The 27,224-nt window shown below is 41.6% G+C and overlaps 1 protein-coding gene across 2 annotated transcripts; it reads right to left on the bottom strand.

Moving 5' to 3' along the window:
• Nucleotides 1–1,904: 1,904 nt before the first annotated feature.
• On the bottom strand, nt 1,905–26,992 carry LOC125968765 (uncharacterized). Of its 2 annotated transcripts, XR_011086843.1 has the most exons (6): nt 26,766–26,992; nt 14,425–14,648; nt 3,394–3,576; nt 3,161–3,218; nt 2,219–2,935; nt 1,905–2,050 (listed from the first exon to the last, which is right to left on the bottom strand). XR_011086843.1 is itself a non-coding variant. In XM_049720157.1 (5 exons), exons 1-5 carry the CDS (start codon nt 26,819–26,821, stop codon nt 2,815–2,817), a joined length of 642 nt encoding a protein of 213 aa, XP_049576114.1. In that variant the 5' UTR covers nt 26,822–26,992; the 3' UTR covers nt 1,905–2,814. The 2 variants fall into 2 exon arrangements, 1 of the variants encoding a protein (XP_049576114.1); XM_049720157.1 differs by having other exon boundaries at nt 1,905–2,935.
• Nucleotides 26,993–27,224: the final 232 nt, after the last annotated feature.

Raw genomic sequence — 27,224 nt, 5'->3', positions numbered from 1 at the left:
CCAGGGATATAACATTTAAAATAATTTCGTTTAGTTTTTCTTCATGATGCAAGTGACCGCATCTAGTTTATTGCTAATTTAGTTGAGCTGTTTGCTCTGAATGCAACAAATTACCAATGTTTGGTAAACTTGTCAATATCAAAGAAGGAGGACCGTGCCGCAATTTCAGTCCATTTACCACTAAAAGTAAAGCCTCATCTCTCAAGAATGACTGTGTACTTTAGTGTACATCGGTAAATGAATGTGTTACAGAGTGAATGTGAATATCAGGTCTCATCTCTGAAATGAAAGAAGAAGTAATGAATAATTTGGTGAAAAAAATAATTTCAATTTTTTTCAGTACAGTTAAAAGAACTTTCTCATCACTACATAACAGATTTCCTAGCATTTTTCACAAGGGTTTTAGTCACTTAAAGTACTAAGATATAAAGACAAGCAGATTGGAAGAGAGACCACTACTCTACACACACAACACCCCCAAAGTTCTTTGAAGAAAAAACTTGGGACTTGAAAAAGTAAAATACCAGGAAACAATCTTCAGATGATGACACATCAAATATTCCCCGAGTTGTGGGTGGATGTTTATATAAGTCCTGTCCATCTGGGAAAAAGATCTTCACACTGCTTTGTTTCTTTTTCTGTGGTAAGATGCTGGGGGGTGGGGGGTAAGAGCGAAGAACATAAAAAAAACTTTAAATGCAACACCTTTTTCGCCTCTCTCTCTCTTTTTTTGTCTCAATTCCCAACATGACTGTGTTGGCGAGCTCGTGGTATGCAACAAGATGAAAAGTACAGGCCATCCCTTTGAAATCCTCCTCAAGTCAAAATTACCATTTCATTTCAACTCCAGCCAGGAAACGGAAAGCGGGGCCACTGCTAAGTGCTTTGGGCATATTGTTTGTAAACTTTGGAAGAACATTGTTGCCTGGGAAAATGTGTTGTGTGGGTGGTGGAAGTAAGCAGTTGGAGCAACCACAAAGGGAGAGATCAGGCCTATTTTCTCCGTAGGAGGCGCACATTAAAGTGAAAATAATGTTCATTATTACAGAAAAACAACATTACCCTTCAGTGCTCATAATAGCATGCCGTTTAACAGGCAACAGTTGCCTCTCAAGCTACAGAGTCAAGCAGTTGACCCTATTCGAGGAGCTAAACAGTTATTTCTCATGCTTTAATTAGTCCACTTTCAGTATTACAGGGACCATTATCTGAGCTGGAGGTAGATCTATTTTCCATGGTGGTCACATTAAAGCATTGTATAGTTTTATTTAGTTGGCTTTATTGACCTCTCAACTGCTCAAGGTGGCATTATTGTTTATGTATATGACCTACAGTACTATATACCAAGCGACCTTGTGAAAATCACAAGCGCTACATATCTAAAGGTCTAAAATTAGTTTGCTAATGAATCTACACACCCTCGTTTGGCGCCAATCAGGTTGGAAATTCAATTTACGCTTTTTAAACAGAGCAGGGGTGCTATTTATATTCTTCAATTATTAGAAACAGAAACTGCGAGGAATAAAAGTTGTTAAGACGTTCCCTCAGCTTACAGATGCTGGGGGAGTGTCTAATGAATGCTTTTCAGCCGTAAAAATGTATCCACTTAAAAGCTTCCGGTGCCTGGGATATATCTCACCCAGTCATCACTGGCTATTTCCATGCCATGAAGAGTCTATGCTTGTCTCTGTAGCCAGCAGGCTCGCAGACTTGTGGACACTATGGACCATGGGGTCATCCAATGTGACCGCTTCACTCTGTGTTGTTGTGTGTGAGTCCAGATAACAGTACCACTGACAGACATTGGCATTTCAATATTTTACTACCGTAATATGTTGAAATGCCGATGTCTGAATAACACAAAACAATTGGGAATTCAAATAAAGACACAGAGCTACTCTAAGTTGCGGCGTCCAGGCAAGATGCTTTTATTTTATTATTATTAAAGGCAGCATTTGCTAGCTACAGGAATTGCACGTTGTAGTATTAGAAATGGGGTTTGTAGTAAAGACTGATAAACTCGCAGTTGTGCCGAATAGCCACTGGATAGCTGGAAAAAAGGCACAAAGTGTTTATATTGTGGAGGAGGGTCAACTCCTGCCAGAATGCACAGATGCATACCTTCATTTTAACCACTATTAAAAAATCCAGATAATTGAAAAAAATCCTAAAAAATCCAGATAATTGAATTGTTGAAAAATGAAAACTCTCGATTTACCGGTCGATCTATGTTCCTGCCCTCATCGATGGTCACGAGATTTGGGTCGTGATTGAAAGAACAAGATCCCGGATACAAGCTGCTAAAATGAGTTTCCTCCGCAGGGTGGGTGGGCTATCCCTTAGAGATAGGGTGAGAAGCTCGGTTATCCGGGAAGGACTGAGTGTAGAGCCGCTGCTCCTCTGCGTAGAGAGAAACCAGATGAGGTGGCTTCGGCATTTGATTAGGATGCCTCCTGGACGCCTCCCCGGTAAGGAGTTCTGGGCGAACGGAGGCCTCGGGACAGTTCAGGGTGTCCCCTGCCTACTACTCGAAGTCAGCAGGGATAGGCACCAGCGTGGCTGCGGCCCTCGTGAGGATGAGCGGTTCAGATAATGCACAGGGGTCAAACCGAAGGCCCGATCTGTCCTTGAGTCAGACCCGTTCGTCACATCATTTTATGTGGCACGTGAAAGCAAATCATGTCTGTCAGGTTTGATGACCCTCAAACAATAATTGAACAAACTTATTGGTCTGATTTTAAAAGCTTGTAATCTATATATTTTTTGTGTGCGAGTGAGTGAGTGAGTGAGAACGAGAGCTAGAGCGAGAAAGAACTATTGGCCACTTACTGGATGCATAAGTATTTTTTTTTTTTGCCAAATTGTAACAGCTGCATAAATGTATCCTCCTTTCACTGCTGCATCATCCTGTCCATGTGCTTGGCCAATCACAACCCTAAAAAAAATGCAAAAACACTATCTACTCAGCTTTGTACTTTATAAGTTTCAGGTAATTCATGTCCAATATTCAACAAAACAGTCTGATTCTGTTGATTGTATAGGCTAGATCATTTTTTGTTTTATCAACACCTCACTCAATGTTTGACCTCTATTTTTACTGGCACACGACAAATATTGTTGTAAAGAAGGGCCGTTTAGTGCAGTTGGTTGTCACTTTTACCTCAGCTTCCTTTGTTGTTGTGCATGGTGGCGGTGTCTTTGGACGGCCCATTTCTGAGCTGCAAAGAAAATGCAAAAACACAGAGGACGAGTTTGTGAGAATTGTAGAAACGGAAATATGATGGTCGGTGGGGTAGAGAAACATATAAGAAGACCTACCAGATGGAAACAAAAGGGATTTTGTGACTAGATCATTTTACAGGAAGCACACGCTCTGATAATTTAGCCACTGACCTCTTGTATACAGGCGTGTGGGGGGCGGAGACGACAAGAGCTCTGTTGGCCCCATCTGCATGTCTTGTCCTGGGTTATGTGACCATGTGCAGCAGCTGGCCCCACGCCAGCACCCAACACCCCTTTGTGGTGGCCACAGTGGCCGGTTGGATCTGCCTTTGATCCTAGGCCAACTATTCATCTCTACAGGAAGAGGAAGAGCAAAAAAAAAAAAAAGATAAACAGAAAAAAGAGGGAGGGGGATGAGGAATAAAAGTCAACCTCTACTGCCAATTATTGGAGAAACATCAAGGTCTTTCCTGCCTCTGTAAAAAGAGAGAGCAGAGAAGAGGGGGTGCTGTTTGATGGTTTGATTGAGAATAGTGGCGAGGCCCGCCGAGGTTGAAGCTGCTGAACTGGATGTGATCATTGCTGTGAAGAGGTTTTGCATGTCTGCTATGACGCTTTTTGGCTGTTTTTATTTTTGCCACGATGCCCTTATATAGGGCAATGCGGTGCAACGGTTAGCACATGCACCTCACAGTTCTGAGGTTGGAGGTTTGAATTTGGGCTGCAGCCTTCCTGTGCGCAGCATACCAATCCTGATTATTAGTGGTTAAGGAGGCCAATAAGCGATATTTTAAGATGATGAATAAAGGAAAATGTTGGGATCATTTTTACAAACACAACACTTAAATTAATTTAAATGCTAAAAGGGCATACGTTTATTAAACACCTTCTCATTTTGTAATGTTTTTCATTCATTCATTCATTCATTCATTCATTCATTCATTCATTCATTCATTCATTCATTCATTCATTCATTCATTCATTCATTCATTTATTCATTCATTCACAAATGATATCTTGATTTTAAAATCGGACCAAAAAGTACTTGGTCAACAGCATTTCTTATCAAGTTCTATGAACATTTTAACAAATCAATACCACCTGATGTTTTATGAAGTAAATATCATTTAAGTGTTCATCTTTTTACTCAACCTTGTTAAAACTCTAAAAGTAAGTGCAGCATGTTTTTCCAAAGTTAACTAAAAGTGCAGGAAGTTCTTGAAGTGAGCAGCATCTCTTGTAAAAGTAATTGCTCCATAACAGACAGAGATGCACTCAGCTGTCATCGCGTCTTCGCTCCTCATTGGCCCCGATCGCGACGCAGAGTGGAACTCATTCATCACCCAAATGCCTCCTCCTCCTTGTAGCTTCGTGTCACATTGTATGTTGTCATGGTGTCAGTTTGCATCTGACCCGCGTCTGCGCTCTCGTCCCACCCCGACTGTGTCTACCTGTAATCATTGTAGTCACCTGCTTCTCGTTACCAGTTTTGTATTTAAGTCCTGTCTGCGTGTCACTCCCAGTCGGATCGTCCTGTTAGTCATTCCTGTTGCCCTCCCTGTTTGCTCCTCCCTGTTTTCCTGTTTGCCAGTTTGTTCGTGCCTGTTTGCCTCCCTGTTTGTCCTCCTACCTGTTTGTCACTCTCATCCACTCCTCCACCACCCTTTTCTCTTCAATAAACTCTGGTCCAACCCTGTATTTGGTTGCCCTGCTCCATTCCATACGTGACAGCTGTATCAGCGGTTAAATTTACAGTTTTAAATTGATCACAACTAAGGCTGATGCCGATAATCGCCCAAATGCCCAATATCGGTCCAAAAATCGGCCCGGCTGACAATCATTCATGAGTCATGGTGAATACACACAACCATATGCATACACCACCCCCAAATTACCCAAAAACGTTGATGCACAAGTCCTCTGATGTAAAACCACCTCAAACTAACGGCACCCAGCATTATAAGAAAGAGCGATGCCATACGAGACTTTACCGGAACTTCGTCACACGGCTGTGTAGATACATATAGACCAGGGGTTTTCAACTGGTTTTGTCCAAGGGACCATGATTATAACCAAGAAGCAACTCGAGGAACACTGCTTTGGCAGAATATTATTTTGTTTTGCACCGAAGGAGGATAGACCTATACAGGCTATTTGTTTGCATCCGTATGTTTATTTTTGTATTTTTGTTTTTGGCCCCTGCGTGAGTTGTCACCTTATCGTGGTGGAGGGGTTTGCGTGTCCTAATGAACCTAGAGTCAAGCTGTATGGGGTCACCCATGACAAAAGGGTCCTAGGTGAGGGGCCAGACAAATCATGGCTCATAGATTGCTTATGGTGACTGACAAAAATTGATTCAGTTCGTCCTTGCCCAGACGCAGGTCACCGAGGCCCCCTCTGGAGCCAGGCCTGGATGTGGGGCTCGAAGGCAAGCGTCTGGTGGCCGGGCCTTCACCTATGGGGCCCGGCCGGGCACAGTCCGAAAAGGCAACGTAGGTTCCCCTTCCACCAGGCTCACCACCTCTCCCAAAGGGGTCGGGTGCAAAGTGAGCTGGGCGGCAGCCAAAGGCGGTCCAATCCCCGGCTGCAGAAGCTGGCTCTAGGGACATGGAATGTCACCTCTCTGGCAGGAAAGGAGCCCGAGCTGGTGTGCAAGGCAGAAAAGTTCCGGCTAGATATAATCGGACTTGCCTCCACACACAGCTTGGGTTCTGTTACAAGACCTTGAGAGGGGCTGGACTCTCTTCCACTCTGGAGTTGCCCACGGCGAGACGCGCTGAGCAGGTGTGGGCATACTTATTGCCCCCCGGCAAGGCGCCTGCACATTGGGGTTCACCCCGGTGAAGGAGAGTTTAGCCTCCCTCAGGTGCGAGAACGGGTCCTGACTGTTGTTTGTGTCTATGCACCAAACGGCAGCTCAGAGTACCCACCCTTTTTGGAGTCCTTGGAAGAAGTGCTGGAGAGTGCTCCATCTGGGGACTCCATCGTTCTGCTGGGTGACTTCAATGCTCACGTGGGCAATGACAGCGAGACCTGGAAGGGCGTGATTGGGAGGAACGCCCCCCGTCCCTCACCGAGTGGTGTTCTATTACTGGACTTCTGTGCTCGACATGAGACATTATCTGTGAGGGACTCAGAGTCGAGCCACTGGTTCTCCACGTTGAGAGGAGTCAGATGAGGTGGCTCGGGCATCTCATTAGGAGGTGTTCCGGGCATGTCCTACCGGCAGGAGACCCCAAGAACGACCCAGGATGCGCTGGTGAGACTATGTCGCTTTGCTGGCCTGGGAAGGCCTTGGGATCCCCGGAATGAGCTAGACGAAGTAGTTGGGGAGAGGGAAGTCTGGGCGTCCCTCCTAAATCCACTGATTCTGCGACCCGACGCCGGATAAGCGGTAGAAGATTAATGGATGGAAAAACATCCATCCATTTGGGAATTTCAGCCACATTTGACATAATTTGGATGGGTAATGATTGACAAAATTAACTGGAAAATTAACCATGCCTAAATGATAAGTCAATTTTATTTTTAAAAATGTTTCCAATTTTGCGGACCACCTGCATTACTGCCAAATACCACTAGAGGGCCGCGGACATCCGGTTGACAATCGCTAATATAGACCATTCTGTTCGTAATACCAGCTGACTGGTGAAAGATAGACTACAGGCTGCAAGTCAATCACAGGAGAAAACCTACACAATAACTTGGGGTACATACAAAGAGCTTGAGCCGAGGTTTGAACCAAAACCTTTGTGTTCTAAGGCAAAATTGCTTGCTCTTACCTTACAATTGTTAGGACAAATTTAACTTTGGAATTCATAAGAAGTTACAAAAAATGTGCAAGCAGCCATTACAATAGAATCCAACCAGTCAACCATATATCTGGTGGAATGAACACTGCATTCACCACTTTTATACTTTCAGTCTTCCTTCGTCCTTGTGGACAAAGAAAAACAACAGACGCACGCATTGATCACCAAGGACGCGACTCTATTGTTTTGCTTGTTTGAGCCTCTCCTTCTTTTCGCTGTTATCATTTTCCTGTCGTGGTCATTTTTCCTGCATCTTCCTTGCTAAAAATTAAATGTACAAGGTGAACTAAAATATTAACTAAATCTAAGTCATTTGTCTTTGTCCTTTATTGTAAGTGACCTATGTCAGTTATTTCCCTTATTCTTGCTTCACTATAGTTTCTGACCAGACAGCAAAACAAATGATATACAGATCGATGGCGTTTCACTGTAATGGAATACAATTAAATACACATACACACACACACATACGTACATATACAGTAGATTCTAACCTTGTTCTGTCTGCTTTTTAGTTCTCCAAAAATGGGTTGGTATAAAAAAGGCGGCAAACTTATAAAAAAAAATTATAAGCTGAAGATCATTATGTAAACGGCCCTCAGAAATCACGCTATAAATAATGCAAATCATTATGACCCTGTCTAACAATGCAAAGAAAGAAAAACAGATTAACAGACATCATAGAAGTAAAATAAATCCTTTTACCAACAACTCAGAATGAACACACACACACACACACGTACAGATGCTAGACTTACGTGTGTGCATATGTTCAAATAAACACACACACACACGCACACGCGCACACACACACATCCACCTCCCATAAGCCATAACGATATGATTGTAGGAACATCTTTGATCTTTTTTTTCCTAGTCAACGTGATAGGCTGTTGGTACGCATAATCCATGACTGACATAATATGATTTGGTAGTATCGCTAAACGGCAGAAAAAAACAGCTGACAGAAATTAATAAGGTAGCAAGGTAATGAGCACGAGAACGGTGATAGTGGAGGTGGTAGTCTAACCTGGCAGCAAACCATACAGATCATCAAATTATCTTTTTAGGCATATTGTCACGGTAAAACTCACTGAGCCCAATCCAGCAAACCATACAGATCATCAAATTATCTTTTTAAGCATACTGCCATGATAAAACCCACTGAGCTCAATTTTCAGCTGCTCACCACACTAGGCTGTCATCTGCAGTTGTTTGTCAAAAACAAAAAACAATGTCAGTAAACTTGTTGCGACCTTCTTGTCTGATTTTAGTTCAGCCCAGATGTGGAGTTGAAAGGGTTCCAATTGACAACAGTCCACATGAGGCCTCTTGAATTGAACTCAGCAGGCCCAAGTTTGCTAAAAAACTGATTGCAGCACATTGGCCGAAAAACTAAAACTGCAGCTGGTGTCAAGGTGAAGTGTACATGAAGATATGCACGTTGCTAGTCTCAAAGCGACACACTAGAAACAACCATCTGATTCTATGCAATCGTAGCTATTGTTGCAAATATACTGACATGGGTGTCACAATACAAGCTCTGAAGTTGAATGCCAAGTTATATAAAAAAAATATACGAAACCAACTATGGGCTGTTAATGGGGAAAAAGCATATGAAAATAATTTTGTACTGTATGTGATTGTAAGTTTCCAAGCCTCATTCCTTTCTTCACTTTATGCTCCGCGTCATATAAGTGAACTTCAAGCATTTTGTGTTTTACACTTGTGTGACTCCCTTTATTCCGCGTTTCATATGAGAGAGAGAGAGAGAGAGAGAGCGAGAGAGAGAGAGAGAGAGAGAGAGAGAGAGAGAGAGAGAGAGAGAGAGAGAGAGAGAGAGAGAGAGAGAGAGAGAGAGAGAGAGAGAGAGAGAGAGAGAGAGAGAGAGAGAGAGAGACACGGGGAAGCAATACAGAAGCTTATCCTCAGAACTGTTTTACACTTTGGGCAAAAACATTGACAAAATTATTCAGACTGACATCCTGCACCTACAGTTGCAGTTGTGATAATTAAGGATAAATAATTTAATTACTGTAATTTCCAGACTATAAACCACACCTGAATATAAGCAGCACCAGCTAAAATCAGGGGAAAATCCCATTTTGTTCATATGTAAGCCGCACCGGACTATTTCTCATTTTTCATATCTATAACCTGTATAACCACAAATCATTTTACAATGTCATAAAAATCATGAAAAATCCACACATAAACCGCACTTAACTATATGCCGCAGGGTTGAAATATTGTGCAAAAAGTAACGTCTTATCGTCTGGAAATTACGGAAATTTGGTTGAAATGATTAAAAAGGATATATTGAAGATTCTTCATACATTGTCAGTATTCCACCTCACTATCACCTTTTGTCTTCTATACAGATAGGTCTGGGCTGTATGTGACCTTGGAGACGCACGCATGCACACACACACCTCAGATTTCCATCTGCTTGCACTTACATTGATGTTCGTCTTACGTTCTCTCGCTCACTTGTCTCTCTTGGTCCTTAGTTCTCTTCCTCCCTTTGTTGTCCGCGTTGTTTTTTCCATGTCTTTGAAACTTAAAAATATCCCACCCGATTGTGTTCTGTACATTTTGTTACCATGGTGATTGCCACATAGAGCAAGCAGAGCAAGAGGAAGCGTGTGTTTGCGTATATAATGTGTGTTCATGTGCCAATTATGCTATCAGCTATGCACAGCCACTCGATGAGTCTTATGCAAGAAACCACAATTAAAAAGAAAAACACCCACCATCCTGTCACTCTTAGTTTGTCTACTCTTTTTATGCTTGTCATCTTTCTCAAATTCCCTCCTGACTCTCCTTCATCCTTAACTTTCTCCACTAACCCATTCTCGAAATATCATCCATCACTTGCTGCTACACCTCAAGGTGACAAGGAAGGTAGCAAAATAGGAGGGAAGAAAAAGAACACCTCAGGAGAGAAACAACTTGTGTTTTGAACTGAATATTATTACTGTGACATTTAGGTGCCCTCATACAGAAAATAACTATTCACTAACCATTTTGTCCCAAGCACTTTTAAAAACGTGGCATTCACCAACATATTTCGTTTTGTGACGACCCCTCCATGTTTAATTTTATGTGATTCTATAGGATAATATATTTGTATTTGACTACCAATATATACTCGTGTTTATTTTTTCAAGTTCTTTTTTATTCATTTGGTTTTATCGAGGAATTTGTTTAAGAATTCTGTGACCGAACATAAAATACATCTCTGTGATTAAGGGCTAAGTAAACAAACTTGACATCAATGAATCGTGAAGGTATTTCATTTTTTATGTATACATAATTGCAGCAGTAGTTCATTTAAAATTTTTGATTTTAAAACAGAAGAATCATGTTCTGAGTACCACTTGAGCCAGTTAAGGTTCCTTTGAGCCAGGCAACGTATCACCAAATATGGGGATGGAGTATTATTGTTCTCTCCTTTCACTCTTACATTTCACCTACATGTGTGGTAATAATAATAATAAATTATATTTATAGTGCACCTTACATTTTTTTAAAAAATCTCAAAGTGCTACAGAAAATGCCTTTTTAAAAAGAAATGTCTTAAGACCGTTTTTAAAAGTGTCAAGTGTGGTGAGGTCTGTTTTTTTGCGTAGTGGGCAACACAATATATACAACAGCAAAGCAGTGTCATGATAAGGCATATCCAAAGCCCGGCCTGAGGGTTAAATTCAATTTTAGTCAAATTTATCTATGCAGTCCTTAATCACAGAAACATCTCAAAGGTCTTCACATACCATCAGTTAACAAATATTAATAACATTCCCCAAACTTAAGCCACAGGAAAGCAAGGAAAAAATAAATAAAATAATAATAATCTGGGGAAAAAAGAGAAACCTTGAGAAGGGGCTGTAGATGGGGGATCCCCTTTTAGTACGATCAGACTGCAATGGATGGGGAATGGGCAACATTTAACAAGTAATGTACGGAAAGCAATAAATGCGGCCCGTGTTTAAATTTCCAACGGTCCACAGCCTCTGCCAGAAAATTAATAATGTTTGGTCTGTCAAACTGTTGACCACAGTAGAAAATGTAAAATAAAAATATACTTTATATTTCACCAGAAGGTGGCAGCAGACCAGCTCTTTCATGTTTTCGGAAATGCGCTCCTAACGCGTTTTGCCTCTCCGAACACTCAAAGCAGTGTTAGGTGCCAGACTGAACCCTGAGTGACCCATGAGTGACCCTTTCCCGCCCATTTCTAAAATGGAGACTGTAGCGAAGAAAAGTAAAGTTGACAGTGAAGGCCACCACTTTTGAGACAAATAGAAAGTGGCAATGTGGAAATGTGTAAACTACGACAAGGTGACGTACGCCGTGAAAAGTTAAAGATACTGGACGCTAAGTGGTCGGCCCCTACGCATTTTCACCAAATCTGGTCCTCTTGGTACTGTTGAACCTCCTTCAAGAATTAATGCCAAATGACTACCATATTTTCCGTACTATAAGGCGCACCTTCAATGAATGGCCCATTTTAAAACATTGTCCATATATAAGATATAGTATACATTTGGCCCGCGGGCCTGACTACGGACACGCCTGCTGTAGTGGCTCAATATTGGTCCATATACAAGGCGGACCAGATTATAAGGCGCACTTTGGCTTTTGAGAAAATTGGAGATTTTTAAGTGCGCTTTATAGTGCGGAAAATACGGTACTCATGCTTTTGGATCTCTGGTCTGCATGAATCTGATGATGTGTTTTTTTTTTTCAAACATTTTGATTGGATTCTGAACTGTGAAACCTTAGGCAATTGACTCTTCAATTTACTAATATGGTTTAGTTGTAATGAGTGGTTTGTACTTTGACTACTTTCTAGTAAGGCTTTTTATGATATGTTAAAATATTGCATGTGGTATGTTGACATGTAAAAACAAGCTGAGTCGAATCGAGAAGAAAAACATTGTGCTTGAGAGAAAAATGATTGCTTCTGCAACTTGACAGAGAAACAGTGGGTGAGATGTGTACTCTTATTAGATTCTTCCGTAAGACTCCTTTGTTTGTTTGTTTTGTAATTACCTCTTCTGGAGACTGACTAGAAACAAAGAGACGTGTGGGTTGGATTGGGTGAGATCAAGACGTATGATGGCTTGGGCGGAGGTGAGCCACACATACACATTAGCGTGCGCACAGATACACACGAGACACACAAGCAGGAGCAGGAATTTTAAAATAAAGCTGTAACCATCCTCAGCTAGCTGATAAACTTCTCTTCTGCCCCCAAATCAAATTCCCACACAGCACTGCAGTCACAGTTTCTGATACCTTAGAGTAACCTCTCTTTCTCCTTCAGCAACCAATCCCCTCAAACAAACTTGTCTAATGAAAATACATTCCTGAGTTTGGCCGATTTAGCAGATTTCACCTCACATTCTCATTTCTCCTTTGCACTCAGTGTGTGTGTGTGTGTGTGTGTGTGTGTGTGTGTGTGTTTGTATTAGTGTGTGCATGGGTGTCTGCTGTGCCTCTGTGTGTGTGTTTGTGTGTGTTTGTCTGTGTGTAGACCTTGTAGTAGTCCATATAAAGAAATGCTGACGTTGAAGCACAGAGTATTTCTGTGTGCATTCTAGGAATGAGGTTTGCACAGTATCGCCAAACAGCTTAGTGACAGTTCGAAAGCGTGAGAAATGAGGTATAAGAAGAAAGTCATCTGGATTTGGCGTAGAAGCTAGGTGATGATAGAGGGATAGAAAATAAGTCAAGCATGCTGAGAGAAACTATCGATTCAAAGTTACTTTGTGCACTGCATCTTCTCCATCGTCATTAACCAACTTGTCGAAGGTATCCCCACTCCCCAAATCTAGAATTCTGTAAACCCACTCTCATTTATGGATCATGCAAAAAAAAAAAAGAAAAAAAAAAAAAAAAAAAAAAAAAAAAAACTGACGCAGATTATTGCACATTAAAATAGACTGATGTCGGTGACATAGGCCTTCAAAACGACAGATGGAAAATTTGCCCACAGACACTTCCGAACCATAATAGTCCGGAGACGCAGATGTTGTTGTCCATGAGTACAATAATGATGATGGAAACTCTTATGCCGCTTTTCCATTAGCACCAATCAGCCCCACGCCACACCACTCTGCTATGCCCAGCACCACAGCACATGGCCTCTGCTGCTTTTCCATTACAACATGCGCATGGCAGGATGGGGGCAGGATCAACTCTGCTGTGTGCAAGCTTGCGTTGTATTACCGTATTGGATGACCCCGATTATAAGACGACCCCCCGCTTTTTCAAGACTCAAGTTTGAAAAAAGCCTTTGTCTAGACCCCGAATGTAAGACGACCCCCCCCGTTTTTCAGTTTTCTTTCAATGAAAAAAACCTCATCGGGCCAATACGGTATTCACTGCCACTGTTTTTGGGGCAATTGAAAATATTAGTTGCTGTCGAATGATGCGCCCACGTCTGTCGCAAAGTAGAGCCTATTTAATGGGCAGATGCTTTCACATCCATCCAAACTTCATTCATGCAAATGCCACACAGGAAGGCCAGAGTTGGAATCAAACCTGCAACCTCTGCACTGCGAAGCATTAATTGTCAAACATTAAATGTGGGAAAACACACATTCGTTGTATTTTTTTTTTTTTTTTGGTCATACAAGATCATAACGTTAATAATACAAACATATGGATAATGAATCAGAAATTTTAAGCAAGTTTAGTCAACTGCCAATCTTGTCCTGATTTCAATTCATAGAGGATGAAATGCAGTAGAGCAGGGGTGTCAAACTCATTTTTTTCGCAGGCCGCATTGTAGTCATAGCTTCTTTCGGAGGGCCATTATGTGTGTCAACCCAAATAAATGTATGAGCACCTCATATTATATACAGTAAAAGCTACAAAACAAACTGACAAATAACTCGTTTTCAAATCAGACGAATAAAAATTGGTCAAATATTTAAAAAAAAAGATATTGTTAAAAGTGAAGACAATTTGCAATTCTAGTAATGACACACGAATTTGATGCACAATTTGTCTTCGTGGGCCACATAAAATGATGTGGCGGGCTGTATCTGGCTCCCGGGCCTTGAGTTTGATGCCTGTACAGTACAGTATTATGAATGAACAGATACTGTTTGCTACATAGTGAGCAAAACAGCCAAAAGTTAATACTTGCAAACCCCTGGCCCACATTCCACCAAGGTTCCTCAACATTAGGGTTTGCTTTTGCGCTATCCCTCTACACAGACTGTTTTGTTTTGTAACTTCTAACTTACTAACCAACCTACCTATCTACAGAGTTGACTAAAAAACTACCTAAATAATTACGTATCGGTCTAACTGACATCTCTTCTTTCTGATGCTTAAAGGAATGAACACTGCAGTAATGTGTCTCTCATTAACTTACTGAACAATTTGGAACTGTCGACATCATTTGATGTTTGTTTTGACTGCAGTCCATAGTTTTCGGTCAGGCCGCCTCTTGTCCAGCTGGTCTTTGTCATCCTGCAGCATCTTGGAGTGTCCTCTTCAAACATTTCCTTTTCTCTTGGGATCTTTGAGCACTGCCAGCTGAGCCACCTTGTCGCCAGCTGGCTTCCATGGTCAGCTGCCACCACCTTGCTGTGTACTCTGAAACAGTTAGCAAGACCCCATAACTCCTTAAGACAAGAATGGATAATAATTAATGCAAGTGGTAGCAGTGATGGGTAGAAACAAGCCAATGCATTCTTTAATTCACAGGACCAGGAAAGTGTCAGATATCCCATGTGGCAGCATCAAAAAGCCAAGGTTTGAGCCACCGAATATGCCTCCATTGAAGCAATTCCCAGGTGTGCAGACAATGCCCCACCCCTCTGCACCCTCCAATGGGATCAGTAAAGGTCACCTGGCAACACAGGTCAAAGCTTTGATCCAATCAGAGGAAAATCCAGTGGTGGGAGTTCTTTTATGTGAGTGGTTGCAGGAAATGGTTGGCTGTCATTTTGTATTTCAGAGAAAACATAGAGCTAAAGAGAAGCAAGTACCAGCCCAATTATTATACACCACAGCTTCTATGCTAAAAGCCTGGTGGGAACAAAAAAAGTGGCATAATTACTGTTATTATAAAACTGCATATTTAATGACCTCCCTATGAAAGCCATTGTAAAGTCAATTGACAGTTACGAATTAATGCAGGCAGTGGAGTAGGCACAGGAATTGACCCTCAAGAGTGACCTTGAATGCTTTGAACATTCCGCCCCCCCATCCTTGAATCCCTCTTTCTCGCTCTCTTTTTCCGCTTGCACTTGATCCCCGGGAATAAATGCTTTGATTTGTGCCATCCAGCTGCATAAGTAAACCAGATTACATTTTAGGAATGGAAATAGCAAAAAGCCCTTTTGTAAAAACTTCAAACAATTCTATCTGACAGTGCCACGCAACTGTTTATAGTGAACATATTGAATGTAAATAGCTCTTAAGATTATTGAGGAGTGTATACAATATCACTTTTACTGTTCTCACCAATGACCGGAGTTGGTCTGGAAATAGGCAGTCAACGAAATAGAGCAGAATGCGGTAGGATGATGAAGATTTGTGCAAAAGTTTCAATGCCCTCAAAGCTTTTTTTTATACTTGAATAATAATAATAATGATGATGATGATGATGACGATAATAATAGAGTCTTCCGCCTCACAGTTCAGAGGGTCCGGGTCTGATTCCACCTCCGGCCCTCCCTGTGTGGAATGTGTATGTTCTCCCCGTGTCTGTGTGAGTTTTCTCCGGATCCTCCGGTTTCCTCTCACATCCCAAAGATGCTCCAAATTGCCCATAGATGTGAGTGCGAGTGCGGATCGTCATTCGTCCCTGTGTACCCTGCGATTGGCGAGCAACCAGTTCAGGGTGTCCCTCATCTGCTGCCCGATGACGGCTGGGATCGGCTTCAGCACGCCCGTGACTCCCGTAGGAACAAACGGTACAGATGATGGATGGATGGATGGATGGATGGATGGATGGATGGATGGATGGATGGATGGATGGATGGATGGATGGATGGATGATATAAATTTCATAGCGCCTTTCAAAACATTGTTACAAGGTCGCTTAACAATAACAACAGTCAATAAACAACTATTGAGCAGTTTATAGAAACAGTAAACTATACGAGAGCTCATCAAAAACCTCTTAAAAATGACAATAATTAATTCATCCATCCATTATCTGTACCGGTTATTCTCACTTGGGTTGCGGTGCGCTGCATCCTAGCCCAGCTGACATTGGGCAAAGCGACTCTTGAGAATACATTTAAAAGCACGTGGCATGACCAAAAAACACTTTCTGTCCCGCATCTTGTTTAGGGCATGGAATTGGAGCCTATCCCAGTCACGCAGATGGCTGACATACTGTACAGTAGAGTTGGTGATGTGAAATGTGTGACTACAATTGAGAGTTTCCAATTAACCTCTGACACAACACAGTTACAGCATGCTGACTCAACACAGAAAGGTTCTGGAGTCTCTGACACATTTTTGCTGTGAGGCAAGAGTGCTTATCACTGTGCGGACCCTAAATGAGGTTGTGTCAGGTCTATGTCATGATCAAAGCTAGGAAGCAAGAATAAGATTGTACACTGAGTGACCAATAGGTACACCTGCACGATTTAATGAGATCTAATACAAAAAGCATATCAAAAAGGCTACCTTGTAAAAAGACTGTAGGCCCTATTTTTGTTTCCGTTGCAAGTCTAGCACAAAGCTAATGCCTGTGGATGGAGTTTTCTTTCTTTTGATATTTTCCTAGGCTTTGCGTAAGTAGAATACGGTTTATCACACTTATCCCAAAGTTTCTATTTTTAGAAAAACAAACTGCGCATGTACTGCGGCCATATTGCTTTCAGACAAACGGTACAGACATCATTGAGTCAAAAGCTGTGAACCAACTCTCTATTTCATCATAAACATCAGATCTATTATGGTTACAACCAAACACTGCTGCTTTGGTGTCTGCTAGAGTGTCTTGCAACATGGACAGAGGCTAACAGTGACCAAATGAAAGCAGTTTTCTTCATAACTTTCCAAAAACACCAGAAGTATTTAAGTATGTATTGCTTCTGATAAAGCAGAAAATTGTAGAACAGGGAAATGGTACGCCATTACTTTATTTTGAGGTACTTGCATAGCATCCGAAAATACGACATATATGTGGTAATATGCATAAATTGTCTAAATTGTCTATTCCGTTCCGGGTCATGGGTGAGCTGAAGCCCATCCAAGATGATTTTGGGGTTGAGACACTCTGGATTGTTTGCTAGTCAATAGCAGGCTACAAATAGACAGGCATCTATTGAAAGTCCCGTTTAAGAAGCGATTGTGCATTAACATTTGCGTTTAATCCTTCAAACGATGCAGTGGAACAGTAAGGCAAGGAGACAATGACATGAGGTGAGTATATTACCTATTTGGTTCAGAGACGTGATAGTGTGTTATTCACGATTTCCAAAATGGGTTGTCAACCTCGCAATAAATTATTTGTTGTGGATGTACGGTAATTTGCAGTTGCATTAAACTGCAGTGCATAAATTCAATACAAATCTGTCAATCTATGCAAAAAAATGGACAGGATTTCCAGAGATAATCGAAATGTACCTATATTCTGGCTAATGAGTTAACAGTCATGAAGAGTTTGATATTGTTTGTTGCCACATCTTACATTTTATAATTCCATATAAGCAATGAATCCAAACAAAGAGTCAAGCTTAAATCAGCTCCCTGCTTAGCATTTTGTGTAGTGGGCCTTTCTTTGGAATAACAGGACCACTAGTTTCACATGAAAGTGAGTGTTTTCTTTGTTGTTGCAGCAAAATATAAAACAAATGCCAGTCACTTTGACCCCATACTCTCCTCATGTGCCACCATGATCAAATTAAACCTAGTAAATACAAACAACCATCTCCCCAGTCACCACCTCCATACTGTTAGATTGATGAGATTTAAATGAATGTGAAAACAGAGATTAAATATTAGTGACAAGATACACTATAAATTTCAATAGTGAGAGGCTGATTGGGCAATAAAAAATAATGATGAGTGTGCAGCAGAGCAAAGTGGCTCTCAGAAGACTAGCTCAGTATCCCCCAAGGGACAGAATCGGGCATCAATTAACTGACAGGTGGATGTATTAGAATTTCTATCACGAGCCTTGGTGGCATAGTGAGATGCAGCACAACAATGCTTTGAAAACCGCTGTGGTTTCCCCATCAAAAACGTCCTCTGGGTCTTTTGATCTGCTGGGAGGTATGTGTCCTTGGAGATACGTGTCTACTTTCTCAAAGCTCTTTGTTTCCTCCACCTCGTTTGCTGTTTTTCCCATTTACTGTTACAGCATCAGCAGCATTCAAAATAATGTGCGCTTACGTGTGTGTCCGCAAACAATCAGCTCATGTAAACAGGTAATATGATCATTGAAAAGCCAGTTTTCACAGCACTGCAACTACCGGCTTGCTATGATTGTACTTGGTTATACTCGCCTATTTGTGGTGGTCAATGTTTCACTACAAAACAGGACTGAGTCAGTCATTGTAGGAAACTGCTCTAGCATGCAGAGTGTGACACTTTGAATTTTGAAAATATTGAAAGGACCAAAAACCTATAGTCAAACCTTGTGTAAATATAGTCACAAGTAAACTCAAGGGAAAAAATATATATATTTATATCAGAATAAAACCAAATTCCCCCTGCCATATAGGGAACAGCTGGTCAAAGCAGTCTTTTTATAAACTTTGGACAATAGTGACTATATCTATAAACATGCATCTCTAAATTAAAACCACAAGACTTTTCTTCACTCTAAACTTTGCTTAATTACGTGCAACAGCCACTCCACCCACCATAGCATTTGATATCAGAAGGTAGGATGGACACCTTTATTTGTATATGATAAAATCTGGCTCATCATCATTTAAAAGTCTTACATGGCAGACAGCATGCATCCATACAGCAACACTTTGTTAAACCGATCACATAACGACCACTCAGGATGCTCAAGTGACTGTTTACTGTTCAAAATTTCCTGGACTGAGATTGAATTGACTAAAACTGCTCTCAGTTTTTTTCTGCTGTTAAGTTACATGTTTGTATCACGTGTCCCAAAGTTTGGGGTTTGGGTTGACAGTTTACTGTCCACATTAAATTGGAATTGTGCTGAGACAAACCTTGAGAAAGAAACCTACAGATAAAAACAACAACCTAGGTTTCATGTCTTTATATGGAATATTTTCTCACCAGGACCACTGCTCACATCGTCAACTAATTCTCTAAGATTAAAAGAGCTTTGATTTAGACCAATCCCCTATTTTCAGACAATTTGCCTGGACCATAAAAACAAAGATTTTTTGTCATAGCATTGCAGCTGAGCTGAAGCCTATCCCAGCTGACTTCAGGTGAAGCACCTTGGGACAAACTACGAGTCATACTCATATTAACACTTAAGGCCAATTTGGAGTCTTCAATGAACCTAACATGCATGTTTTTGGATGTCGGAGAAAGTGGGAGTCCTCTTAGTGAACCCACGCAAAAACAGAGAGAACATGCAAACTAAACACATAAGCTCCAAACTCAAAATTGTAAGCTGGCTGTAGTAACCACTTTATCATTGAAATCATGCATTCTTAATATGAATTATTTTCAAAAACAAATGCAAAATTGCTTGTCAAATGATTGATTCCTCAATACGTTATCAATTAGAAGCTAATTTGAAGATGTACATAATAACCACCCCCCACCACCATACCTCTTTTGGGATAGTATTCCTCTTCTTAACAAACTTAACAGTGAAACTACACATGCTCATTTATACACAAGTGCCTGAGTCCAACAGAGAGCATCACAGAATATAAATGCAATCTCATTTTCGTAATGCATGCTGCACCTGCCTTATGGTACTCAACTTCAATCTGTGAAATATTCTGCAAGTGTGACACTAGTTAGACAGAGTGAAATCATCAGCTTCCCTTGGGATCCCAGTCAAACTCCGAGAATGAAGAGAACAGGAAACTGATAGGTTGTGAGAGAACATACTTGTGTATTTTCTGTATGTAGCAAAAAATTGAAACAGCAACTATAGGGATTGTAGAGAGTGGGCCACAAATGCACAGAACACGATTAAAAAGATAATGAGCAAATATTTACATAATAAGTAATGTTTTCTGTGGATATTATTTTATGTAATAGAGTTCTCCTGGGAGGCGGCACGGTGAAGCACTGGTTAGCACGTCCGCCTCACAGTGCAGAGGGTGCGGGTTCGATTCGGTGTGTATGTTCTCCCTGTGCCTGCATGGGGTTTCTCCGGGTCCTCTGGTTTCCTCCCACATCCCAAAAACATCCTTGGTAGGCTGAGTGGGCTCTCCAAATTGCCCATAGATGCGAGTGCGGATGGTTGATCATCTCTGTGTGCCCTGTGATCGGCTGGCAAACAGTTCAGGATGTCCCTTGCCTACTGCCTGATGATGGCTGGGATAAGCGCCAGCATGCCTGTGACCCCCGTAGGGACAAGCCTTACAGATAATGGATGGATTTTTTTACTGGATTCAAAGGTACAATGTAAAGGAAATCGGGGAGGTACACAAAATTGTGTCACGCTCCACCACATCAATCGTCATCACAGAGAGAGTATTTTCAACTACACCCCCAGAATAATGTTGACACACTTGAATACAGCTCTTGCCAAACATACTAATTTACAGAGTCCAATTGACTATGTATATTTTCTCTGTGTGTGATACTTACAAAGAAAGACAATTTCTAAGGCTGGAATTTGGGGATAGCACACGAGAGGGCAAGAAATAGAGACATAGTATACTCATAGCTCCAAACAAGCATGTCTTGCACTGACATGTATATTGCATACAAAGCAGAGGCATGGGGTTTGCCAGCCCCATTGCAGCACTCATTTCCAATGCACATGCTGTAGCTCAATCAGAAAGACCCTTGTGGATAAAAAGAGATCACTTGCCTGGCTCTCTGAATTTTAGCTAATACCACATTTGCAAGTCTTCAAGTGCAAAGGGGGGTTTGGTGAAGGGGTGAGGGGCAAAGAGATGAAGGCGATAGAAAGGCATGAAGAAACACAAGCATGTCAGAAGGGGGTAGATAAAGATAGAAACAGAAAGTAAACGGATGAAGAGAAGAACATTAAAATTGGGCTCTGCTTGGGAGCGTACAAAAAGGGATTATTTATTGCAATAAATAAAACGGTGAATGGCGCAAGTGATGGAAGTGATGCCTGGATGGGGATTATGCTCTTTTCATCATAAAGCCCCATCTGGTATACTTGCAAGACCACGTCTGTCCAGGCCTCTCGCCCTTTAAAGTGCCGGATTGGGTTACACATCAATCCAATCCCTGTGCAGCTGTGTCGAGAAAATAAAGCACACCAATCTTGCAATTGCATGGATAAGCGTGCTCTGGCGTGTGCACACAAATATAACGACTGATGCCCATTAATTACAAAAGTGTGTGTTTTTGTGCATGCAAATAGAGGGTGAGATATAGTTGGGCTATAGAATAGTTTTACATAGACCTGACACACATATGTGGCCCCTCCCCCCCTGCACAAAGACTCACAGAAACAATGGTCAAACGCAAAGCGTTTTGAAGTATATTTGATTGCAAGATGAAAGAGTTACCCATAATTAAAACCAATGGGCAGTCATGTGAGATAAATGAATAGCAGTCTTCCTAATCTTTTAACTAAATCACTGGTCTGACAGATGTTCAACTTTACCAATTAGTGAGTGTGCCTGTGTGTGAGTGTGTGCCTGTGTGTGAGAGAGAGAGAGCGAGAGAGAGTGAGAGAGAGCGAGAGAGAGAGAGAGAGAGAGAGAGAGAGAGAGAGAGAGAGAGAGAGAGAGAGAGAGAGAGAGAGAGAGAGAGAGAGAGAGAGAGAGAGAGAGAGAGAGGGCTTTAAGTTGATCTTGAACATTTCATGATTGACTAAAGTACAACTGATCTTTAGAGGGGCTGCACATGAACCACAAAGTGACACGATGGAAAATGTGATGAGTTCTACCAAACTTCGCAGCAGTGTTGCAACTGCTGTGTGGCTTTCGTCTACTTTCAGCTACCAAATTGTCAGGTGCACCGTGGGCGTGTCAAAGAAAAGACACTCCATGTGTCAAAACGCCCAGCATGGCACAGAGCCGCTGGCTTTCCCAATTCCCAAACACACAGAACGAGGCTTGTACCAGTACAAAAATTTAGATATGGCAGCTTTTACGCTGTCTGTGAATACAGAGCCCCATGCAGATTTACACTAGTATTATTACACATTTAGTCAAAATTCAGACGGTACATGTACCGCTAACTTTGCCAGATGGTAAATGCCCCTTACAGAAATAACTGAGTGCATAAGAAGTAAACCATCCGTGCGTCCGTCCGTCCGTGCGTCCGTGCGTCCGTGCGTCCGTCCGTGCGTCCGTCCGTGCGTCCGTCCGTCCATCCATCCATCCATCCATCCATCCATCCATCCATCCATCCATCCATCCATCCATCCATCCATCCATCCATCCATCCATCCATCCATCCATCCATCCATCCATCCATCCATCCATCCATCCATCCATCCATCCATCCATCCATCCATCCATCCATCCATCCATCCATCCATCCATCCATCCATCCATCCATCCATGCTTTAAACGGACCAGGGTTCGATTGTAACGCTGGTCCGGACGTTTTGTGCAGATGTGAATACACGCAAACGCATCTTGGTGCGGATTAAAGAAACTAACCGAGACGCACTCTTTCAAGTGGTCTCGGTTCGCTTCCAAATGCACACTGCTGCAGTTCCTTTTAGGTGTGAATAAAAACACTGTAGATCCAAACCAACAGCACAAATATGCAGAGCAGGAACGCAACGTGTAGAACTCGCATGTTTTCCTCCATTTTTGGGTCTGTGTGCCGCCCTGGTCATTGCTGTCCAAGGGGAGCACAGATCATCACAAGCGTGGATGTGTATACTTCACTTGCAAAATGAATAGGAACCGCATTAAACGAAAAAATGGTCCGGACCAAACAAGCGGACTAAAGGAGTTTTCTGGTCTGGTACCTTAGAGGGGTAGGTCGGTACACCCTGAACAGGTTGCCAGACAATTGCAGGGCACACATACACAAACAAGCATTTCCAGTCCCACTCATACCTACAGACAATTTGGAGTGGTGAATCAGCCTACCATGTATGTTTTTGGAATGTGGCAGGAAACCAGTCCCCCTGGAGAAAACCCATGCACGGACAGGGAGAACATGCAAACCACTCACGAAGTCGGGAGCCGGAATTGCTCCCTGCACCTCTGAACTGTGAGGTGGCCCTACTAACCAAGGCCCTATTGTGTTGCCACAGAGGTAAACTAAATATCAATTTTAGATGGAAATAAAATTGCTCTTGTTAAAGTCTTCCTCCATCACTTTCTAACATATTTAAATTCTTTACGACACAAGAGATTTCCTCTACTGCGGATGTATAATTACCTTTCATTGAGGAAACTGCCTTTCAGCCACAAATGATATTTGATGTCTCACATTAACTTCAAGGACACAATTCACTTTGGAGCTATGTTAGACCTTTAATTCTCCTGTCTAAATGAGCTGGGGAGGATGCCTCTTCATCTTTGGACCGTGTCATTCTCACTCTAGGCCTCATCATGGGAAGAAAGACCTAGACTCATTATCGCATGATCTGCCCATAGTTGTTCCAAGACCAGCAGGATAAGAACACAGAGGAGAATAATTACAATTTCATAAAGAACTCAATCATACTGGCATGACAACAGCTTTTGAATAATTTCAAAACTAAATCATATCAAGGAATTTAATTTGATTAGTTTGGCACCAAACATCTAAAAGGAAGAAAAGGCGTGTTGCTTATCTTTTTGTGCCTTTAAGTTACGAACAAAGACATAAAGAAAGAAAGACAAGGCTGGGACGGAGGGGAAATGTTATGACTCTATTGAAAATTGTGCCGTTAACAAATCGGCGGGTCTCAGCTGTTTCTCAAGTCTTCAGCCTCTGGCTGCATTTGTCTGCCAGTTTGTCTCTCTTTTTATCATGATGCTTCTGTCAATGCAGGACCTTCACTTGTATCCACGCAGCTCAAATGACAATGCTTCTGGCAAAAGGGAGGTAGTTGATGTGAGAAATGTGAATAAAAGCCGCCCAAATCATTGCTTCCCCCCTCCCCCGTCAGTCAGTCTGGACAGCCCTGAGGAGATTAAACCTGTTTGTAATCCAGCTCTTTTATTTCATGTCTGTGTTTACAACCTGACCACACTGCTGCTGTGTACTTTCTCGCAGCTCTGTCTGGGCTCTGTGTCTTTCTTTATTAAATCAGACGCAAGTTGGGGATAAAATAGAATACGTTCATTGTCCTTGGCTGACAACAGTGCTAGTTCTTTACACTTCTCTGACAAGTGACAGGTAATTAATTGTGCCAACCCCAACCCCTATCATCACATTATATTTTTCCTGCCAGGGTTTGAATGGATACTCAAGTTGGTGGTTTTGATGACAGTTCTTAAGATGGTTTCTTCTCAGTGGTTCTTTCTTCTGAGAGGAATGACTTTGAAAATAGCATATCCTCTGGAGAGACTCTCACAGCCTTGTTTCTCATTGTCCATGTTTGGGATCTCTTTAAATCGACTCATTTGGATAAGGGGACACCTATACATTATTATCTCTGGAGATTTGGACAATTTAAGAAAATGAGTTTATTATCCTAAATGGCGAACATGCAAATTCATGCAGATATGCTAATCACACATGCCATTGTGCTACTCTAATGAGCATCATGGTGAGTGGTCATTATACCGATAGCCTGCTTGAAGTGCGTCATTTCGAACACTAAAATAAATGAAATGATCACTTCTGACCACAAATTTATAACTGTCAATGAATAAGAGTGCAGTCATACTGGGCCAATTGACATCAGCTCGTATCGCAATGAGCTGTGAGTGTTTGTGTATATAGTGAATATTACTATTTCATCAGGGCTCCTCAAACAGTTGCAAATGGGTGCAAACTGTTTTTTGCTGCGCAAGAAAAATGTGACAACTAATAAAATCAACAATGTACAAACCCTTGCTAACCTTCACTGCTTCGTGAGATACAGGATGATCTCATCAGTTGAGATATTTGTTACTTCAAAATACATCAATGCTCTTTTCTGACTTGGGGGATGTTTTTGAATTGACCTGGTTATCTACTGTTTCTTGTGCAAGGTTATGTTATTATAAGAACTGGTGGTTGTGCAATGATTATACTATAGCTCCAGGATGTGCCCCATGCGTGTTCTAATTTTTTGTAATTTTTTTGGGAAAGTTGTCAACCAATAGTGGTCACCGTCACCATGTGGTGATAATTACGTTTTTTTGCTCTTAATGCTGTTACAATTTAAGATTAAGGCAAGTGATTCTCATATTTCATATAGCATAATAATACAACAGTCAACATAGAAGGATGAGTACCTTTTAGGGAACCTGTCCTAAATCCATCTCACCAATACAAAGCAATGAAATAGGATCTTAGAGCGCAAAGCAGGACTAGCATTGCATGCTTAGTTGTGTATAGGATGCCGATCTGGTCCAAGATTGCCACGTCAAAGAAAGAAATCGCAGTAAGCTGCCATGTTTACACAGTCAGCTGTTTTACTGCATTTCCTATTACGTTTCAATAATATGGGATTTAAAATGACAAATCTTTCTTGTTATTCCAAAAATTAGACTTAACGTGTGTTGTTTCAAATCCCATCTGCTGCGTTTATCTTTGCATCCTGCTGAATATGAATAGCAATACAGCATCAGTGAAGTTAGGAAATTGACAAGGACACATTTTGTAAGAAACCAAAGCAAAATAAGCACTGAATGTTAGTATTCTGTGAAACAGAAGTGACAAATCCAATTAAACAGTCGTTTAGGATCATTTTCTCAACTCAAGTCATTTGATTTTGATTGTTTCATCATTTGATTTTTTTAAGTTTGTAGCGCAATCTCTGCTGTCAAATGGTATCCCACAGAGAGCCAGAACCAGCTAAAAACTTCTTGAAAATAATAAATGTAGGTTTTGTTAAAAAATGAATAACATTTTAACGGGGTGTTATTCGTAAATATGTTCAGTTTGATAGAACGCAATAACAGGCTTAAGAGGACGATGACCGTAACGGCTACCTGCAGTGCACTGGGAAAAAAAGGAATGCGCCCCCACCAAGCCCTCCATCTTTCACATAGCTAAGGCTTCTCCTTTGGTCAGCTTGGGAAAATGAATAGAAAATCCTCCCCGCAGTTTGTGATAAAAGGCCTGACTCAAAATAACACCAGGAGAGTTTTTAGCTCACTTTGCACTTTTGGAATAGTCGCCTTTCATACTTCTGGTCTACATCCCGCAATGGAATGAATACCAAATGACGTGTTAGACTTGGATTTGACATAATATTCGTGACACTTCTACCTCATTAATAAGATTGCATTTCGCTTTTTATCAGGCTTATCATTGCCGGTGCAGATTTGCAAAAACCACCTGCAGGAGTGTTTTACCATTTTAGCGAAGTGCCGCAAAGATGGTGGCTCGCTTGAACTAAATATGCAAACCCCATGGAAGTCATATTAATGCAAGTATTTTCATTACTTTACCACAATAACCATGTTATATATTGAATTAAAATTTTGTACTAATAAATAACTCAACAAATACAGCTTTATCGGGATAATAATGGAGACCCCCTACCTGGCAGCCCCTGGATCCGCGACCCCTGCTGATTCCGTTTTGTCGAAGCATGACATTCCATTGACAACATCCCATAGATTGCTAGTTTCCCGTTGGTGGTCTTGGATTTCGCCTGTCCTTTCTTGGAATTGTGCAACCGGAATAGGTGCGTCCTAGGCTGTTCATGCTGCGGTGGTAGTTTCGCGATCTGATTGGACAACGTTAAGCGAGACTTCATCAGCAGAACATCCGTGTCGTCATGACAACTTGCCAATATCCCAACAGGGGTGTGTTTGTGGGAGGCTGGACGGGGGAGCCACGGTTGCTTACGCGCCTCCAACTTGATTACGAATCGTATTGTATCACTGTTACCTCACAGTTTGCTTCCCCCTTCTCGGTCATAGCAGGGTACGCTAATCTTTTCAGGATGCTTTTGCAGGGAATATATGTACTACGATCCAAGTGTACGACCAGCTGTCC

The sequence above is a fragment of the Syngnathus scovelli genome, chromosome 5, assembly GCF_024217435.2.
Source record: "Syngnathus scovelli strain Florida chromosome 5, RoL_Ssco_1.2, whole genome shotgun sequence".
Lineage (NCBI taxonomy): Eukaryota > Metazoa > Chordata > Actinopteri > Syngnathiformes > Syngnathidae > Syngnathus > Syngnathus scovelli.
This window is presented reverse-complemented; position numbering and strand designations above follow the sequence as displayed.

Bases quoted from the DNA above. Each gene is read 5' to 3' on its own strand.
- LOC125968765 (XM_049720157.1), bottom strand. From the start codon at position 26,821: ATGTCATGCTTCGACAAAACGGAATCAGCAGGGGTCGCGGATCCAGGG. The intron at 14,649-26,765 runs GTAGGGGGTCTC...TAACTGTTTCAG, and splicing joins GCGGATCCAGGGGCTGCCAG to AGTACACAGCAAGGTGGTGG. The intron at 3,577-14,424 runs GTAAGTTAATGA...CTCTTCCTGTAG, and splicing joins CGACAGTTCCAAATTGTTCA to AGATGAATAGTTGGCCTAGG.